The sequence below is a fragment of the Talpa europaea genome (genome assembly GCF_964194135.1).
Source record: "Talpa europaea genome assembly, chromosome: 2".
In the NCBI taxonomy this organism is placed as follows: Eukaryota; Metazoa; Chordata; class Mammalia; order Eulipotyphla; family Talpidae; genus Talpa; species Talpa europaea.
In genome coordinates, this window is record NC_140068.1 from 66181856 (window position 1) to 66204059 (window position 22204).

A 22204-nucleotide genomic window follows, 5' to 3' on the forward strand; every position below is an offset into this window, starting at 1 on the left:
CAGAAGGTTAATGAGATAAAGGTTCCTCCAGCTGGCCCTTAAGCAGAGATTACACCTGAGGGGAAGATAAGAAGATTATTCCAGAAACAGACACTGCTACATGTTCTTCATAAATTAGCACCCTAGAAAGGTAAACCAAGAAGGTTATCCTCATCCAGCTGGCATCCATATTTAATTATTTTTCATATTTCTGTTACTTCACTTTTTTAATGAGATTTGGGACTGTTCTGTGATTATTACCAGAATTACTAATGCATAAAAGCCAGAATGAATTTGGAAACTAGAAAGGCTATTTTTGTTTTCTGGATTTTTCTCCAAGTTCAAGGAACCAAAGGTAAGTTATTAAATATTTGCCTTTTTTTTTTTTATTTCTTACATATAAAATCTATTTACCAAGGTGAACATTCAAAATCATTATGGTCACTAGTTCTCAGAGGGCTATTCTCTAATAGGTCCCTGATTAAATATTGATTTGTTAGTTGATTAAATGATTGTCAGAAATGATTTCATTTGATTGAATATTTAATACATAATCTTAAGTGCAATTTATGTTAACAAAATAGGAGAGATGAATGTATCCTATTTGCTCTTATAAGACATTAAATACAAATTTGTATCATTAATATCAATAACATTAGCAGGACTATTTAATTCCATTTGTCCCTTAAATTGACAAAATCTACAACATGAAATTAGTATTTTCTCATTCATAAGACAAAAAATGTACTTCTTACCTTCGAAAATAGCAAATGTGCTTCAGAGTTCATCACAACCAACTCAGAAACTTGGTTGTTTTTTAAGTTGTTGCATAAAAATCTAGGTAATACATCTTCTTGTGGCAAATTTTCAACTGAATCTGTATTTAAAGCAAGCCACAAAACAGGCAAAAGAGTAATGTATTATGGAAATACCTATTGAAGACAGCTTCACTTTTTTTTTATTTTTATGCGCAATCATTTTAGGACTTTTGAAATAATGTTCAGTTATTCCTTAAAGATAGGATACTTTAGATAAGTAAATATTTTAATGGACACATTGGTTTGAAAATGTTTATAGAAAATTAAAGCAAATAGCTATTGCATTAGTAAGTCATTAAAATAAGTGATTCTAGCAGTTATCTTATACGTAACTTTAGTGGTTGCATTTGGAAAAAAGAAATTTCTAGAAAAGATGATATAAAAATCCATGTGTTGCTACCTATAAATGTTAGGGAATGAAGCAAAAATATGCCTTTCCTTTCAATTGTCATTTATATGTAAATGTTTACATTTATAAAAAACACTTTAATAACAAATGATGGACTGTCAAAGTATTCTGAAGCAAACTGGTATTTGTTTTACAAATTTGACTGAGCAAATCAAATGGGGTTTTTTTCAATTAATTATGCTAGCTAGTTTTGCTCGTCTATTCTCATATATATCAGCATAATTATATATACAAATTTAAATGAAATAAGCTCACCAAATAGCTGCAATTTGTTATATGCCCATTTCTATGAGATAATATGCCAAATGCATGACAAAACAAAAAACATGTTTATTGTCTGGAACTTTTTATTCTATAAGAATCTGAGATCTATGAATTTCTGTTAACCTTTGATTTATGAGGTCTACATTAATTAGAGTTTATGTACTTTAGCCATACTGGTTTTCCATTTGTGAATAATTAGCCATCATGAATATATTTATATAGAAAATAGTTTTAGGAAAGAAAAGAAAGAATTCAATCCAATACAACTAAGTTGTTAATGTAACAACCGGGTGTTTAAGGTTTCTTATATATAAGTTAGAGACTATTTAAAAAATCAAAAAGATATGAAAAAATTATCATTGTACTTCCATCACTGAAGTAAAATAATTGGGACAGGGCCTCCCTGATGGCCCAGGGCTTAAAGACAGCACTATCAAGCTATCTCCAACCACTGCAGCAAGAATTCGATCCCTGGCCAGATAGGGAGAAACGCACATGGCGCAGCAGACCTCTCCTGCCTTACCCGCTGTTCCCCTCAGCAGTGTAATTCAGTCGATCTTCCTGTTCTACTCCTCACTCTATCTGGTGAATCCTCTCACCGCCCCACGCCTCTGACTTACACCCCAGTTCATATATGCATAAATATTTTTTTAAATAATAATATTTAGGTTTTCTAAATTCCTGCTATGAGTGAGACCATCTGGTATTTTTCTTTTTCTTTCTGACTTATTTCACTGAGCATCATCCCTTCCAGCTCCATCCATGTTGTTGCAAATTGCATGAGTTTATCTTTTTTGATTGCTGAGTAATATTCCATTGTGTATATGTACCACATCTTCTTGATCCAGTCATCTATTTTTGGGCATTTGAGTAGTTTCCATAGCTTAGCTATTGTATATAGTGTTACTATAAACATAGGGGTGCAGGGACCAGGAAAAAGACTAATCATAATAAAGTAAAAATCAATATCAATAAGCAACTATAAACCAGAGACCACTACAGGGTAGGGAGGAGGGAGTAGGATCAAAATAAGGGGGGGGGAATTATATGGGGACTATAAACAAGATGAAAATGCATACATTGGGCAAAAATTAAAAATGATGTAAAAATATATAAAATTTAAAATAATAAATAATAACTGGAATGAAGTAATACAGTTTTATGGTATTTGATTCATATTGTCAAATTACTTCTCAAAGTTTTCTATGCCTTTAAGTCATTTTTCCCAACTTGATTCCACAGAATGCTTACCATTTACCAAAATTTATGCTAAATAGATCATTTAAAAAATTCATAGACATGCTAATATTTCAAAAGATTTCCTGTAATCTTTGCAGAGTCTGAATGCAGTTTTTGCATAGATACATAAAAGTGAAATAGCTTTGTTTTTTAAATGTTCATTTAAAAAAAAATCTAGTGTGATAAAAGACAGTTCAAGAGATTCAAAGAACAATTACTTCATCAAGATACCAAGGCTCCTCTTTTCAGTATTCATAATGGGGGTGCCAATGGATTTCATTTGCAAAGCACTACTTTATGCTGTAACCATTCCATTTCTCATAAATAATTTCATCTAATTTTTTATGACATCATTATGTGTGGGAGAAAGAGACGAGAGAAAATCCAACCTAAAATGTAACTATTTATCAGAGTATGTTCCTTTTGCATTACAGTTGGTTATACTAAATGAAAAGTTTAACTAAGTTATTATTAGTTCACCAAGGAAAGGTAATTATTTTAGGAGCTGTGAAATGTCAGGAAATTTGCATATGAAGACACTCCACTTTTGTTAATCCTTTACTACTGGGATATATTCTCATTTCATGAAATTACCCAGGAAGATATTTCCCTTCATTGTGGCTCCATTAGCAGAGAATGTGACTTCATTTGTATACCTGAGATAGCAATGCAGTAGCAGTCCTGTTAACTTTACAGCTCTTATGCTTTGTTCATCTGTGCTATAGTCTTAGAACAGGGAATTTCAAAAGGTTCAAGGCAAATATCTGTTGTTGTTCAATTAAAGAAGACGTCCTTAAAATGGAAACTGTGTAAACTGAAGACAATCTCTGTCCAATTGAAATAATTGTGGCAACATACATAAAAGCATTTATTGGATTATATACTTGCTTTAAAAATAAAAAGGAGTTGCTGCCTGCTGCAACTATGCTGATATTGCTGATCCCACTGAAGGACTGTTTTATGTTGAGCTATTAGACAGCACTGATAGGACCGAATTTTTTGTTGGCCACTTCTGTCAATCATGACTGTGAAACCACCTTAAATATGGACTGTATTTGCATACTAATCCTCTCTGGAAATTCAGATCTTGTATAACTTTGGTGTCAATCATGTTCATGGATTTTATGATTTTTTAAAAATACTCCATCTGGGGCAACAAAGTTTGCTTTTCACAATAGTCTCTAGGTTATGTTATAATTGAATTTCATATATATATTATATATTTGCTTTAAATATATGTATGTGACAAAAGTCCTCACTATATAGTGAAGTATGAAGCATCAGTATGACAGGTCTCCATCCAGTTCACCTCTGCTTGCTTCATGTAGAAAAGACACTTCTTCACTTAAGGAAAAGGAACAGCTTATATCAACCCTTCAGATGCCTCAAAGCATCTATTGAAGGGAAGGAATAACCACAATGTGAGTTTTAACCTTCAGAGTGGACTGTTTTCAGCACTATCAGGTCTGAGCTCACTCTCTGAGAGTGACAGAATCATTTGGATTTTCAACCTCTCAAGTCAGTGGCAACCATTTTACTATAAGAGGGTACATGATTTATTCTGGGTCCAAGACAACCTGCAAGCCAAAGTTTACCTTACAATGAGTTGACATGGTTGACTGGCATAGCAATGGTAGTGAGAATTTCTATATGGAAATGCCACTGTCAAGTCTGACCTAGAGCATGCATCTCTCTTCTGGCCACAGTGAATGTGGTTCAACCATAAATGTTCCTACAACATGTGGTTGTATTCAGGAGATAAATATTTTCCTATTTATACCCAGTCATTCTTAAGGAAACAGTGTCTTTCAGTGTGGCTTTGTCAAATCATCTTAATTCATTCCAATATGGTTTTCTGCACTCAACTATTGTTAGTCCCTTCACCCATCACAGTTGGCATCTATTTTGATAATTGCTCCCCCCAGGAGAAAGGTTAAAGGAAACTAAACAAAAAGAACTTTGTGGAAAAAAGTCAAAATCGATGACAGGTTTCCACTTCAAAAATACTTTAAAATAGCATATATAGGGCTAATTTCATACAGAAAAAAGGCATAGGCAGGGCTAATTTGTCCTTAAAGCTCCTGCTGTGTTTATGAACAAACAAAAGTTACATTTAATTAAGTCCAACTATGAAATCCACAGTACTATAAGTGATTGTAGTCAGTTAAGCCCCAATCAAAACACTTTTAAGTAGCAATCTTATTAAGAATCCTTTAACTTAATATCAATTTTTTTATAAAAGCTCAAGCAAATTTTAATTAAGATTTCACTGGTTAGTAGACAATGTGTTCATTTCTAGTTAGGAATCTACGACTGAGAATGCTATGTTCCTAAAATCATTTGAGTTTAAAGGTTAAAATCAAAACTGGTATTTGAGCTGTATCAGCCCTATTTTACAACTACTTAGTCTGTTAATCAGTCCAATATAAGTGAAATGAATATGATTCTTACTGTTCATTCAAAAGCCAGCTTTCTTTTGCTAACAATACCAGATGATTGCTGATTCTGGGTCATTTCTTTTTTTTTTAATTTGTATATATTTTATATCATTGTTCATTTTTAAACAATGTTTGCTTCCCTCCCTTCAGGTATAGTCCCCATAAAGTTTCCTTCACCAATTCCCCTGTTCACCATCACAACAGTCCCCTGTGCTCCCTCCTCCTCCCATGCAGGATGTATCTGGTTTATAATGTCTGTTAGTTTTTCTTTTGTTTTATTGTGTTTTGTATTTTTCCCCCGATGTCTTATTTGGTTCCCCTATATTCCTCCTGTAAGTGAAACCATTTCTAAATCTGTTTGTGTAACTATCTCAGGATAACTGGTCTTAACCTTTGGCCCTACCCTAAAAATGGAAGCACCAATTTTAGGAGTTCTATTACCCATGCAGATAGAAGTATGACATTTTGAGCTCCTCAAACAAGCAGAGTCATTAATCTATGGTGTCATATTAAATGCCCACCATTGAAGTCTACATTTAATGATAAGTAACTTAAGATTGTGTTACATATCTGAAGGTAGGACCTGGCCTAGTGGATGTGATTTGACCCAGTGGGAAAGCCTCTTCTAAACCAGAAGTACCTCCCTGTCAAAACACTGAAATTTCACCTCCAGGTTTGCAATTAAATTTAGACTGGAGATAAACAATTCTAAAATCCTTTCCTAGTCATTTCTCATCTTTCTATTAAATCTGATTTTTACTATTAATTTGATGAGAAACTATTTAATGTATTATCACTGAACCATAATGCCTTAGCCCCTCGGCCTCTCCCAGTTTTTCCAGTTCTTCTGTCCAGCCAGGCCTCAGCGTCCTACACATTAATCCTAAATCCTGAGTTTCATTCTTCAACCCTTTCAACAGTCTTCATGCTAACAATAGTAGCCTTACTTCTTGACCTTCCGCCCCATTTGCTTGGTTAATCCCACTCTGAGTAAACTTAACTTTTACTGCCACGTGTTATTGGAGAACCCCAAATAAATAGGATGCATTTATTCATATGCTATAAAATTCATGCACTGTAACCTCAATTGGACCCTCCACGCTATTCCACAGTCCTATGCATCTGTGAGTCCCTGATTTAGTCTCCCAGTCCAATTTTTCCTGTGCCCTTTCCTTGAGTCTACAGCTGATTCTCCCTCACTCACATAGCTGCACATTCAAGAACAAAGGATGTAAGATTTGCATAGAACTGAATTCAAAACAGAACATAGATGCAGGACTGCTCTTGGAAAATTGCCCTATCTCATGTGTATCTCCATCTATGGCTTCTCTTTTATAAAATCAGAATAATGATAGCAGTGTCTGCCTCATAAGGTTGTAATGAAGATAAGTGAAATAATGCTTTAAGCTGTTAGGGAGGTATCTACTAAAAAATTACTCAATAAATGCTAGCTCCTAAGATGGCTATGATGCCTTTTACCATTTCTATTACCACCTCCCCTTATGGACTGAGAAGATTGAAGTCATTTGATTTCGTTTGACATCTTTTTCCACTTCAAAATTCTCTGAATCTTTCTCCAAACTATTTTCATTCTCTCTTGTTTCAAAAGGAATGAAAAGAGTTCATCTCCTTGCTAATATTGTTTCTATCTACCTATGACTTTAACCCCATTAACAACAAATTCCACAAGACCTTTCTCTGCTAATATCCTCTTTCATTCAGTTTACTATTCCTGCCTAAAGAATTTCATGCAACATTTCTCTCACATTGATAAAAACGCCAGTACTGGGATCCAGTTTAGAAAATTCTAATTTAATTTGCCTGGGATGGGAACCAAGGTGGAAAAATTGCTAAAGCTGTTCAGGTGATTTGTATAATCATTCCCTTCATTATGTTGTTTCATTTCTTAACTATTCTGCATAAAACCACCGAATATATTAGGGCATGGATCAGTTACAAGAATACATATTTTGAAAAAAACTGCACAGAGCATATTTAAAAACAATTTAACATTTAAAATTAAATTAAAATTTAAAAAAATTTGACATTCAAAACTAGTTAAATGTTTCATGAGGGCAGGGACCATACCCATCTTGTTCTTAATAATCCCATCAGCATCATGTTTTGATATGAAGCAGTAGGCCTCCTGCATTCTAAGTCTCATTTCATGCTGTCATCTTCAAGAGTTTTGAAATCATCTACGACATCTTCTTCTTCTTTATATCCAATTTGTGACAAAATCCTATCAAGTAGTCTGCCGATTAACATTTAGCAACCAATTAGGCAAAAACCCTTATTTGTAATATATGCCAATGCCAGAAATGTAAATCTTGCTTCAGTAGCCAACTTCCAACCACCACCATGACATCTTCTCCATGCAGGTGCACAGTAGGCTTTCAGGAACTGGAGTCAGATGCAGGCCTGCTTCAGCACGCCACAGCAATATCAGTTCTAACACACAAACACTTTCTTAAGCCAGCTTGACCTCTGCACTCCCCCTGCCATGGGAGAAGTTACAATGGTATCCTCTCAGTTCTGACCTTTGATGTCTCCATTTCCTAACTGGCCAATCAGTGGAAAATCCTATCAATACTATCTCAGGAATATCACTAATTTCTATCTTTGACTAGCTTTGTTACAGTACATACCCCTGTTTGAAACCAAAAAAGGAGAAAAGAATTTTCTTTTTTTTTAAATAAATTTTATTTTTATATTCCCCATACAATTGCAACCCCCTTATTTTGACCCCAAGCCCTCCCCTCCCCAGACTCCACCCCCCATAGAGTGTCTCTGGTTCATAGTTTTTTGTTGATTTTGATTTTCACTTTCTTATAGTTATTCATTTTCCTGGTCCCTTATTTAAGTTTTCTAGATTCCTGCTATGAGTGAGACCATCCGGTATTTTTCTTTTTCTTTCTGGCTTATTTCGCTGAGCATGATCCCTTCCAGCACCATCCATGTTGCTGCAAATTGCATGTGTTTATCTTTTTTGAATGCTGAGTAATATTCCATGGTGTATATGTAACACATCTTCTTGATCCAGTCATCTATTTTTGGGCATTTGTGTTGTTTCCAAAGCTTAGCTATTGTAAACAGTGTTGCTGTACACATAGGGGTGCAGGTGCTCTTTGGAATTGATGTTTCTGTGTCCTTAGGGTAAATACCTAGGAGTGGAATTGCTGAATCACATGGAAGCTCTATGTTTAGTAGGTCCAGAAATCTCCACACAGCTCTCCATAGTGGCTGGACCAGTTTGCACTCCCACCAACAGTGCAGGAGAGTTCCTAGAAAAGAATTTTCAAAGTAGCCCCATGCCTTCAGAAAACAGTCTAATAATTTCATTGGAGAGTCCTTGGGATCTGGTCTCCACCTTCCTTTTCAGCATTACTTGTAGAGTCACCCTGAGTCCCTACTCATTGCTCTCTGCAGATCTCCTGACTTGGAAAATATACATCAAAAGTGTACACAACATATCTGCCACAGTTAGAAAATAATAACAAAAGGCTCACTTCCTAAATTAACAGAATATCAGTAATATCGTAAAGCTGCCCATATACTCTGCCAAGATTTCTTACAATGAAATTTGTATTAATTACATCATTGCTTGCTGTTAGTATCTCCACTTATATGTGGATTCTCTAAATAATGTATTTATTAGTTCTATTTCTTTGTGATTTTTATATAAATGGCATCAGGCTCTATGTGTTCTTTTATGACTTGCTTTTGGCTCAAGAGTATTTTTTAAGATTCATGTATATTGCCACATATAGCAGACCTGAGGCCAAAGCTTACCTGTTAGTCTTCTTTAGGGAATGCATTTTCAGGAAACCAGAGTAAAGAAAATGAGAAGTGAGGCACTAAAAGAGAGAAAACCTTCCATTTCAGTTCTGTTCCTGCCCACTCACCAATCTGCATACTCTTAAAACAAGAAGTGCCGTTTCTCACCTTAGCAAAACTTCTCAACATCTCAGGTATAGATTCGGTCCTTTCACATTCTGTTTTGTTTTTGTTTTTTAGTTGCAGATAAATGGAAGAGAGCCACAATAAATAGATAATTTATATAGAATTTATGCCTTGTAATGGTTTTCCCAAGTCCTATTCCTTTCCTTTTAACTAAGCCTGCAACTGCTCTAATTCTTTGACAAAAGGCAGCATTGATTTTTTTAAAGATTGATTTATTTATACAAGAACCGGGGTACAGGTCAGATGCACGGGAGGGTGAGAGGATTCACCAGAGACAGAGCAGGGAGCAGAACAGGCAGACAAATGAAACACACTGCTGAGGGGAGCAGGGGTGTAGACAGGAGAGGTCTGCCCTGCCATGTGGGATTCTCGCCAGTGGGCCGGGAGCGAACTCGTGCTGCAGAGGTTGCAGACAGCTTCACAGTGTGGTGCTCAACCACCTGCGCCACCAGGGAGGCCCAGGGAGCATTGATTTTTATCCTCAGGAAGAAGTGGTGTTGCCATTTTGGGAGGTAGGAAGGCTGAAATGGCATCCAAATTTCAATAACCTCAGAAAGGGAAATGGTATTGGCATCTGCCCCATGTATTATTGATAATTAGTGCATGATATTGTGAGATTAAATAATATTGGAAATTTTCTCAATTTCTATGATTCTCTATCATTTATTCCAACATACTTTGACTCTCAGGCCTCAGATTGGGTTGGCATTGTAGGGATTATTTGGGAATTACACGTAGGAAAGCAGTATGTTGAAACTCCTGTATTCTCCAGTCGATCATGAAGAAAACACTGTCTTAAAATCCATACCATTTTCTAGAACACCACTGAACAATGTATTCACTCTATCTGCATATTTTGTTAAACATATTCAGGTCTGTTAAGCATGATGTACATTTAGCTGCCCTTGCTCTTTGGAGAAAAATTTTCAGGTATGTAATGGAGAATTTCTAAGAATGTAGGGGTGATCAGAGATATAATAATAGATCATAAGCAAACTGCCTCTACATACAGGCCATAGCCCCTCCTTCTGTTTTAATAAGGTCAGGAAAGTCTATGCAAGATTTAAAAAAAAAAAAATTACATTTCCAGTCAATGATTTGGTCCTGAAATGTTATCTACTTTCTCTCTATAGAGTTCTGTTCTACAAAAAACGGATTTTTGTTGTGTAGGAATTCCAGTAACTTTTGTTTCTACTCTTGTTGATTCATTCATTAAGACACTGAGGCTTTTCCCTTAGGAAAACATAATGGATTTGCTAAGTGCTTCTGCCAGCAGCTGTAGCTTTCACAGCAATGCTGCTGTGAAGGTCCTGGCTTCCTTTTTCTGTTGGTGTTATTTCCACTGTGTGTGTACAGCAATCCCACATTGTAAGCCTGCAGGGTTAGGTGGTTAGAAAATAGTCCTTTAGAGAAGAGAGTTTGATGAGGAGTGGTCCAAATAGGTTGGTAAGGATCCACTTGATTACATAACCAAGAAAGAGACTGATTCATGGGCAAAGCTGAGTCCTGAAACATAAACTTTATGAGTAGCTTAGGACTGGAGGTCAACTTTGTTATGGGAAGGGGAAAAAATAATTCTTCAGTGATATGACAGGGCAATTATGTGGCCTATAGTGATTTCCAGAATGCTAGGCAACATCAAGGCCACATTGCCACCAGCCTAGAACCTAAAGTAGAAAAGATACATTTAACTGAAGAGCTAGCCTTCATATTATCTAGAAGGTATACCTAGGTAACCCAAACCTAATTTTTCAGAAAAATTAATGAAGGGCCGAAAGCCCAGTATTTCAGAGTTCCCATCCTCAGCCAGAGTTGATTCTTTCTTAAAACAGTTTGTTTCCATAATTTTCTTGTCTATATATTTGGAAATTTCCAGGCTTATCAATAACTAAATTGGGTTGTGGGATCTGGGTCAGTACCACAATAAATGACTAAGGGAGAAAAAATATATTAAAACAAAAAACCTTGAAGATTTTTTTGTCCACCACTTTCTTATTAGCCTTTGAGAAGTTGCCATGCCCCTGGATATGTTATCCTCCTTTCTGCTGGCCTAAATATTTTCCATCTTCCAGGTCTTTCATGAGAACCTCCCTGCCCAGGAGGAATACTTCCCATCATGCTAAATCTCAGCCAATCCTCAAGTGGGGTGTTTTGCTGCAAAATCAACACCCTCACCACCCCATGAACAAATGTCAGTACTCAACATGCACAATTCCAAGCTCAAGAAAATAATCAGAGTTATATTTTCCAGTGTTCAATTGTCAGTATACTATCCATTAGATAGCAAAGCCTTCTGGTAAGTGTCACATTAGTTTGTCAAATATACCAAGCTCTATGAGCATGATGCAAATATTGAAATAAAGAAAAGAATGGGGGAAAGGAGAAGAAAGAGAGAAATATCAGTAGCTTTGCATGTGGGATCAATGGAAACTGAACTCATGTAGGACTTTGCTTTGTTTTAGGAAAACAGGGACAGATCTTTTGAAGAGTTTTGCTATGAGCATAAAAAGGAAAATGGGTCAGTAGCTGGAGAGGAAGCGGCATCAAGAGAGAATGTTTTCAATAGAAAGGGGAAACAATAGCTTGTTTGAAGTCTAAAAAGAATAATTCAGTTTTAAAAAAAAAAGGAAAATAATGATGCTGGTAAGTGAAATGAGAGTTTCTGAAAGAATGTCCTTGAGAGGTGGAGAAGGGTGGGATCCAATGCTTCACTAAAGGAATTGGCCTTATGTCAGAGCACAGACGGCTCATCACAGTCACGGGGGGAAAGCAGAGCTTGTGAGCACAGAAGCAGCCAGCAAGCATATGCAATGCTGGAAATTTATAAAGTTCTCTTCTGGCTCCTCTTGATCTCAATAAAATGTGAAGAAGCAAGGTCATCATCTGACACTGAGGACTGGCAAGCAATTCAGGAAATCTGGGAGAGGTTGTATGTAATTCTCAAGAAGAGTGGGAAACTCCATGGACCAGGGACATGTTATAACTTTTTTCAAGTTTATGTAGCTGTACTAACTTAAATGTTTGTCCTAAAATGGTGCTTAACTATCAGCCCCATCTGCTTCTAATTCTATAGTAATCTTTCCAGAGTTGTCACTCACTCTAAAGTCTTTAATAAGTACACTTAATGAGGTTAGGCCATGTTCTTCACCTTTGTGAAGACTGTACATTTCAATTGAGTCCTAGTGGTTGTTTTTCTCCAGTCCTGTTCAGCTACAGGGTGCAGGGAAGTATAAGCAAAGGGGTGGGTTTAAACCCTGGTTATGCCTTCACCTATCAAGTGTATAATTGAGGAACAAGGTAGTTCAGGAATTGTCATCCTAAACAGACAAGCAATATTGACATTCTTTCCCAATGATGCCCATGTTTTTAAAGGTTTTTATTTATTATTTTTCTATTTCTCTTGGATGAATCAGAAGATTCTGGGGATACTGACTTTATAAAATATACTTTATGTATAAACTATCTCCTTTATGTTCTTTTGACCTTTATTTAAAAAAGGATTTGTTGTGTTTTTTATATCTTTTCACTTAGTATATTATCTTTAATAAGGTAATTATGTCCAAAACCTCTGATATTAGACACTATAGAGAGGAGAAGAAATTGAGACGGGAGATTGTAATAATGTAGGTGGACAGGACATATAAAACAATTTTCATGGTCTAAAGGTTTTATAGTAAATCTATCTCATATATTGTAAAAGACCCATTACTATTTTGATAGGAATTTTTCATTAATTCACTTAATGAATATGTATTGTATAACTGTCATGCACAAAGCATTATACTTAAGCAAGCACCAAGGTGACTTGGGGAAAAGACAAGCATACCATATTGAGGCATTTCTGGGTCTAAAGTCTAGATTTTTAGCAAACACAAAGTTATTTGCAACCTAAAGTGGGACACTCACATATTTTCAAGTATTTTGCAAGACAGAGCAAAGCAAGCACAAACACAAAAGTTCCATTACATTCGTCCATCTAATTTACCACCATAAAACCTTACTGGGCCTGAACTATAGTCGACACTTAGTGAATATAACAAATCAGTAAACACAGTGGAGATAAGAACCATACCAAGGTAACAGGATGTAGCACTGAATGAATTCTGAATGTGGGATTTAAGAAAACTTAGAAGAAAAGACTTAAAGCTGACCCTTGAAGGAAAAGAGAAACTCAACAAAGGAAGAGAAGAGCTATCATTTAATATCATAGAAACCCTATAAGGGAGACATTATTCTTCCCCTTTACAGATGAAGGAAACACAGGCACAAAAAGGTCAGGTATATCCAAGTTAAAGCACTAGCAAGTCACAGAGCCAGTGCTCTGTGTACCACTGTTGCTATTACAGGATGTTGAACAGTTAACATGACTTGTGTTGCTAACAGACACATGACCTGTGTTGCTACTACACTTTTCCTTCAAAAATAATGAACATATTGGGCCTCCCCGGTGGCGCAGTGGTTGAGTGCTGGGTTGCGAAGCTGCCAGCAGCCTATGCAGCGCCAGTTCGATCCCCGACTGCTCCCCAGCCACCGAAGGAGGGTCCCACGTGGCGCGCAGACCTCTCCTGCTGCCCACTGCTCCCCTCAGCAATGTACTTCGGTCCTTCTGCCTACTCTGCTCCCTGCTCTGACTCTGGTGAATTCTCTCACCCTCCCGCGCTTCTGACTGTACCCAGTGCTTCTATAAATAAATAAATAAATCTTTAAAAAAAAAAAAAGTACTAGATCTGCATTCATATGTTAAAAAAATTATTAAAACAATAATGAGCATATAGAAGGAAAATGTAGAATGTGAACACCATACATATTAGATGTTCCTTTCTGTATTTATAAGTTCTGAACATTCAAATGTATTAATTCTTATTTTTATCTTTATTGTTCTTGGTGATATGATGGTTTCCCAAAACTATGTGCTTAAAGGTTGTTTTCCTGGTGTTTAATCGAAATAGAATAGAATTTATTTTTACCTAAATTCATAATATTTCTAAATTTTTCTAATGTACTTGTGCTTTTAAAAAGATAGTTTTTAAAAATCACTTTGCCCTTCTCTTTGTAACTTGGAACTTCATCCAGAGACAGTTTTTGATGGCAGCCAATTCATCATCGTACAGGTTTTACTCATGTTTTGTCATTACCTAAGAGAAATATTTTCTGCCTCAAAAAATTTCTAATCTTCTATTTAATATGCTCCCTTTTATAGCAGATCATTTTTCAACTATTAATTCATACTCATTAAACTTTTACCTATTCTTTCCAAATACTTACATAAACTAAAAATCTCAAACTCATGAAAATGTATCCAAAGAATTTTTCAAAGTTCAGTTGAATATCAATGTGACAATCTACATGGCATTGAAGGACAGTGTCTGCTGTGACCTAATTGCTTTACCCAAGAGTACTTTCATTAGCACCTATAAATATCAGTTCTTTATTATCTTATTGAAATCTGTAACATTCCGTGTTCCAAGTCTTCAAATTTTTTTTTGATCTATTTCATTTGAAATCCTGGAGGAAGATATAGATTTTGTCAGTGTGTCCTGTCCTACAAAAATTTGGACCCAAGCAACCGTAAGTCCTTGTTCTCAGAGATCTTGCTCACCCCTTCTTTTGTGATGACTTGGACAGAGGCACAGATAGAAGATTCATCCCTGCCCAAGGGACAGTATTACAGGGGTGGGGGGCATGATCCTTGTGGTTGACGCTGTGTAATCTAGGGGAACACAAGCTAGGTGTCACATACTCATGTGATAAGGATACCAGGAAAGGTGGAAAATATTTAAGTTAAAGTTGAGATGTTCTTAACATAGGGAAAATGTAAGGAAGAATCTGTAACTTTGTCTTCGCTATATCATTGGACAGAAATAGGACTCATGTATGAAAAGTACTGAAAGGTAATTTTCAGGTCAAAGGAAAGAATGATCTGTGTAGAGATATGGAACACAGTGCTTCATGGAGGATAAAGTCTGACATTTGTAGAGTATTTATCCTGGGTCTTCTCTAGCAGGGAGATATTAAAAACAGGTGATCATATAGTTTATTTTGCAAAAAGGGACACATTTGAGAATGAAAGGGAGAGCAGCAATACACCAGGATATCCCAAGCAAGTCAAGTCTTCCATTAGCCTAATTAACTCTCCTTATTAGTCACCAGTTATGTGAAGTTGCTGACATGATTTTAGTATGGGAAAGGAAATAGGAAGAGCTGGTGTTAATGTGGGGAAATGGACAAATCTATGCTATTGTCCATCAACTCTTCTATTTCCACCCTAACAGGTTATAGTCCATACACCCAGCTCAAGCAGGATTATGTGAGCAACCCAGATATGAGCAAGGTTTTACGATCCCAAAGGATCCAAGCGGGGAAAATTTCAGAGCAGGGGCATTATTCCCAGTGCCAGGGCAGAGAAAAAATTATCCTTATTCAAATTTCTACCAGAGCATAACAAAAAAGTAAGAATAGGACCAACCCCAAAGGACCAAAGACTGTGGGAACAGCAGAGTGGAGAGCAGGACCAGCATAATCGCAGGCCTCCCCAACAATGTAGGCAGCGTTGAGGGGAATTAAGAAGTGTGGGGTATACGGGGAACACAGTTTCCTAAGTGCAGTCTGTGTTTACCATAATTCATAGACCTAGAATTATCCAATCATGTACTTTTTTCTTTCATTCATAGTGGCAATTGAAATATAATGACAAGTTTTTACTGTAATTTAATAGAAACGCTATAATCTATCAGTATGTGAACAGTTATTAAAAATTAATAATCATAAGCTAAAATTTCCATTTTACTGGGGCCTCCCTGGTAGCGCAGGGGGTTGGGCACCACACTATGAAGCAACCCGCAGCCTCTGGAGCACGAGTTCGATCCCCAGCTGGCCAGGGAGTAATCTGCATAGCAAGGCAGACTTCTCCTATATCGCCCACTGCTCCCCTCAGCAGTGTGTTTCGATTAGTCTGCCTGTTCTGTTCCCTACTCTGTCTCTGGTAAATCCTCTCACACACCCTGCATCTCTGGCCTGCACCCCTGCTCTTGTATGCATAAATAAATAAATCTTTAAAAAAATAATAAAATAAAATTTCCATTTTACTAACTGCAGTAGGCACAAATGCTGAGTTCTCAACTCTTATCCCCCTCTTACACTTTGCCCCAATATTGGATGGAAACTTTCCACTACGAAGCAAACCTCACTCAGGAAACTGACTCCATCTGTACAGTTAGAAGGCAACACTCAGGGTAATCCCGATCCCATCCCAAGAACACTCGGCTCAAGTCAATACCACTGGCACCTCCCCAAATAAATGACTGGAATCGTCCAGTTACAGAATATAAGACAGCCATACTTTAGAAAAACGCTGTTTTTCAACATGAATGGGGCAAGAATGTTAACCCAACGGAAGCCAGTCTACAGATAAAGTCACCACATGAGGGGACTGAGCAAAGGAGAGAATGGCAGAGGGCACGGCCAGAGCTCCATTTTCACCCGGCAGTCCTTACCTTCGCTCTCCATTATATGGGAAAACAACTTCTTTATCACTTAAGCCAGTTTAAGATGGGTTATTTTGAAAGTTTTCCTACAGGTCCATAAAACAATGGTTCCCTAACCTGTCTTGGGATATTAGAATCACCTGGAGACCTTCAAAATTTGCTGATGCCTGTGTTCCACTCAGAGATTATGATTTATTAGTCTGGTGTGTGGCTGGGTAAGCAAATTAATCTCTAAGTTCTCTTTCTTTCTGGAGATTCCAAAGAATTTATCACTGCCCAAGACCAACATAGTGCTCTGAGACTCCTCAAGTGACAGCAAATAAGTTCCCACACCCCCCCGTAATGAAGGAGGAAATTTTATGCTCTGCAGCAAGATTTAAGTTGCTGTGCACTTACCCTGCTTGAATTTCTGCTCCATTCCCTTGTCTGTACCACCTTTCAGAAGATATGCATTTGAGAACCTTCTTAATAAAATCAGAATATAAATATTTGTAAGCCACATGTTTAGGGTCTCAAACGGCCAGGATGAGTGGTCCCAATTGCTCATTAATATTTATCTTTGTAGGAGACTCCCTGGTGGCACAAGGGGTTAAGTCTCAGCACTATGAAGCTAACTGCAGCTACTGCAGCTCGAATTCAATCCCTGGCCAGGGAGGTGACCCACATGACGTAGCAAACCTCTCCTGTCTCGCCTGCTGCTCCCCTCAGAAGTGTATTTCAGGCCTCCCCAGTGGCTCAGCATGTTGAGCTTAGCGCTGTGGCGCTGTCTGCAGCCTCTGCAGCCTGGGTTCAATTCCTGGCCAGCCAGGGATATACCAACAATGTGCGGCCGACCTCTCCTGTCTCCCTAACTGCTCCCCTCAGCAGTGTTTTCAGTCTATCTGCCTGTTCTGCTTCCTGCTCTGTCTCTGGTGAATACTCTCACTCTCCTGCACCTCTGGCCTGTACCCCAGTTGTTGTACACATAAATAAATAAATCTTTAAAAAAATTATCTTTGTAAATGGCAGAATGGGTAAAAGGAAAGAGATGCTGAGGGAAAGGAAGAATTTGACAACTGTTAGAAATTTCTGACAACTTGAAGCCTCAGTTACCCCAAAGCACTATAAACTGAGGGGAGAGTTGTCTGTTTTGTCTCTATCCTAGAGCTTTTATAAGAATTATATGAGATAATACATCTGAAAAAAAAATTCAGAATACCAAAATGCTTAATGAATCTACACTATTACTATGGAAGGTCTAGAGAGTTAAAAATGAAATCTACCTTTACAGACACAACAGTACCAAAAGGAAGAAATGGTTTAGGGAGTTAAATCTTCTGCTGAATTCCTCTCTTTGCCCTTCTCTTCATCCTTCCTCTCACAATCTCCCTAAAATATCAAGTAGCTTTGTAGCTGTAACTTTAATACATGTCCTTGCCAACTCGCTTTCAACCGGATGGCCAACGTCTGAGCCCCACCTGCATAGAAATCCTGGGCTGCCACTAATAGGCAGGAGGGCTGCTTTGTTACATGGTGTCCCTAGGTTTCGAGAAGCATTCTACTTCCTCATCGAGAGTACACCTCTGGGTGCCACAATGCTGTATCACTCCCCACTTGAATTATAATGTCTATCAAAAGAGGCATCTCTGGGGAGGCTTGAGTGCTAAGTGGAGAGTGATTTTTAGAGAATGTATGGGAAATGGCTTCAATATTTGGCAATTCCTAAAGGCAAGATTATTTGAGACACTTGTTTCTTTAAAAATACACTCAATCAATGGATTGTGCTATTACCTTATTCCTGAAAATGCCTTGTTACTGTAATATTACATTTGGCAATTATACCAGTCAAATTTTTATGAACCTGAGGATTCTAATTTTTACTTTATTTCATTGATTTATCATGTTTATATATATATATATATCTTATACAGATACTTCCATTAAAATAGACCATTCTGGAACTGAAAACTGAAGACATAGAAAATGCCCAAGAATCAAGGCAACTGAAAATAATGCAAACACATACAAAGTATCAAACATGAGATGAATATTTGAGTTGGCAAAGCGTCAATGAAAAGGTTGGCATTTGCAGCAACTAGAGCTCAAATCTGTTCACAGGAATCCATGAAACAAATTATAACCAGTCTTCAAGCTTAGTATAGATTGAGAAGTAAGGAAAAGGGTAAAGTGTGTCTAGACTTTTTTTTTTTTCATCCCTTCCCTTTCATTTATCTGCAGGTTGTCTTCAGCCCAAACCCAAAACTTTCAGTCTCTCATTTAGTCAAAGGAGATATCAAAATCAGCCAAATAATATGAGAGAAATGAATAATAAATATTTACAACTATGATCCTGTGCCACACAGAACCACTTGGGCATTCAACAAGTCACCAGAGAGCCTTGGCATCTGGGTTTTCCCCTTTATTTTATTTTTGCTTAAGCCCAATTTTGAATTTTAATGTTGTTATTATGAAGTAAGAAGCACAGGATGACTGCAACGTCAGGAATATGATTCAAGTTGATTTATGACTTAAGATTTCATTTTTCAAAAGCAACATTACAATCCAGATCCTCTCTCCTTTCTTGATAAGTTCAAGTTGCTTATTGCTAATGCAGCAAAAAATCATGAAGCTTGGAAACCTGGAGGTATATCCTTGTGCAGAGGGATCACAAATTAGGAGTTGTTGCCATGTTATAAGGCTGGGCTAGTAATGAAATTTACAACACAGCTCTATGATTTCCAGCAGAGTTACAGTGCTGTTTTTAACACCAAGACAGCATCATAGAATTCTTACAGCATTCCCAGAAATCATTATAGAGTTTAATCACACCACAGCTGTCCGTGGTTGCCCTTATCATTTACCAGCCATGAATGAAAAAAATGCCATGGCTGCTTCTTTAAGGGGAGGGAGGCTGAGGGTGCAGGAAGGGAGAGGAGAATGATCTTATATGTGAAAGTTGAGGAAGTTCACTGATTTCTATCCTGGTCACACTGTTTACTTCCATTCCAAAAAGCACATCACCTTGCTGGACATCAGACCCATTGACTGGAGCAAGCCCTTTCAAGGTAACCTGTGAGGGTTGCACATATGAAACATAGAATGTATTTCATGATACCAGCATCCACAAAGTTCTTTAGTACTTACATCTGTAAGATGTGCGAGGGTTGAGTTAATCTGGGCAGGTCTTACAGTTCTGGAGACATAATTAACTGACAGTCTCAAAAATATAAAGGTCTTCTTTTTTGCAGAAATAAAGATATATTTGCTTTCTGAGAGAAACCATGCCCACAAAGAAATGACACGTACTGGATCACAGTCAGGAGGACTCTAATTATAGGAAATCAAGTACACTATATGAATATTCTGAGGTCCTGGCACAGCACCTCTGCATAGCAGATTCCTACTAAATGTTTGTTGATGGAATCAGAAGGCAAAGAAGCCACTGAGAATGTGAAAAGATAGTGATATGTATGTCACTCATTTTGGAAGTTCCTACACAGTGATCAGATAATAACACCAGAAATTCTGTGTCATTTGTTCACAGGTAGAAGTATACATATACAGCATAAGCATCACATTAAATATGAACATGACTAACACTGACTGTTTTCATGTAACTTCTAATTCTTCACCACTTTCGTCACAGGTATTTGTAGAATCAACTATTTATTGCTGCAACCAAATTTTTAGCTCTGAATATTATTCTTACTTCTTTCTTCTTGATTAAGTTTGCCACATTCTTCTTTGCTTCCATGGACAAACAAACTACTGTTTTTCTCCCCACAGCATTGACAGCCCATGATCTTTATGGCTGCTCTTGGGTGATATGAAATTTTACTATTCATCAGCAAGAATTTCTTAAGTCTAACAAATTGGTTCACAAAGAAACAAGAAATAAGACCCAGCCACAAAGTGGTGTTCTTTTGACAGAGTAACCCACTTATTGTTCTTGTAGCTGCTTTTACAAAATTATGTGTTGACATCTTTCAGACTTAGGGGAGAAAGCTCCCACATTCCTCAAATCAAATGGAATATTGAGCTATTTTTTTCCCCAGTGCTTACAGCAACTGGAGCAAAATGTTAACGTGCTCATTCCAAAACACAGAGGCAAAAAAAGCAGGCTTGTTTCTACTAGTTTCCTTTTGTGGCCCTGTGCCCCCACCCAGCAAACTCTCTCCTTTGTGGTTGTTTCCCTTCAAGTCCAGCCCCAGCTCGTGTCCTGTCTGTGCCTCTCTCCCTGTCTCTCCTCTTCTCTCTCACTTTCTCCCACCCCAATATCAAAAGCTTAATCAAAATCTAGATCTTTCTTGTACAGTCATGTGGACTTAGAGAAGATTAATTGTGGAGGGAGTCCCAGTTTTTGCACAAGTGCTGTCCCCATACCAGCTGCCTCACAGCCACCTAGGAACATGATAGGAAGTACACAGACTCAGATCCCACACTAGACCTACTTTTAGAACTTGCATTTTAATAGGAACCCCAGGTAATTTATTTGCACTTAAAAGTTTTAGACACACTGGTTAGAGATCATCGAGCCAACACCCTCATTGTACAGATTAGAGGAGTAGGTGACAGGCCCCGTTGGCAGCAGAGCAGGGTCAGGACCCCACACAGCCTGACTTTCACTCCAGTGGGTTCTCTCTCCAGCTCATGTGTGCCCACTGTGGGGTGGGCAATTTCACACCCCATTGGCCTAGTGTAATCCTTCCAAATGTGCATAACTTTGCTGGGGCTGTGACTGGCTTGCAAGACATGTGTTCCCTGGGGAGTCTTCCTACATTGTCACACAGCCTAGGGATAGCATTCAACAGGAAAGTGAAGTTCTGTGGTCAGATTTCAGGCATTGGCCAGCCAGCACCCATGAAAAACTAGGACGGTGAAAGCCTTACTGATGAAAACAAAGGAGAAAGGAGGCATCACACTTCCAAACTTGAAGCTATACTACAAAGCCATAGTAATTAAAATAGTTTGGTATTGGAAAAAAAAAAAGACACACAGACCAATGGAACCGAATAGAGAGCCCAGAAATAAAACCACACTTATATGGACAACTGCTCTTTGACAAAGGAGCAAAGAATATGCAATGGAACATGAACAGTTTGTTCAATAAATGGTGCTAGGAAAACTGGACCACCACATGCAAAAAAATGAAACTAGACCACTACCTCTCACCGAGCCAAAAATCAACTCAAAATGGATAAAAGAACTGGACGTAAGACCAGAAACCATAAAATATATAGAAGAAAATATAGGTAAAACACTACAAGACATACATTGCAATAACATCTTTAAAGACTCATCACCCAAAGCAGTGATAGTGAAGACAAAGATAAACACCTGGGATTACATCAAACTGAAAAGCTTCTGCACAGCAAAAGAGACATTAACCCAAACAGAGAGACACCCCACTGATTGGGAAAAAATCTTTGCACTCCAGTCAACTGATAAGGGACTGATCACAAAGATATACAAAGAACTCACGTGACTCAACAAAAACAAAAGAAACAATCCAGTCAAGAAATGGACAGAAGAACTTAAAAGACATTTCTCCAAAGGGGAAATGCAAATGGCCAACCAGCATATGAAAAAATGCTCAACATCTCCTATAATCAGGGAAATGCAAATTAAAAC

General features: G+C 37.5%; 1 protein-coding gene across 1 annotated transcript in view; it reads left to right on the forward strand.

Moving 5' to 3' along the window:
- Positions 1-267: 267 nt before the first annotated feature.
- IMPG1 (interphotoreceptor matrix proteoglycan 1) overlaps positions 268-22204 on the forward strand; it is a gene marked incomplete at both ends in the record, with an annotated part of 111692 nt that continues 89755 nt past the window's right edge. Inside the window, 1 exon segment of the mRNA XM_084258648.1 lies at positions 268-334. Coding sequence (XP_084114774.1) covers positions 268-334 — 67 coding nt within the window.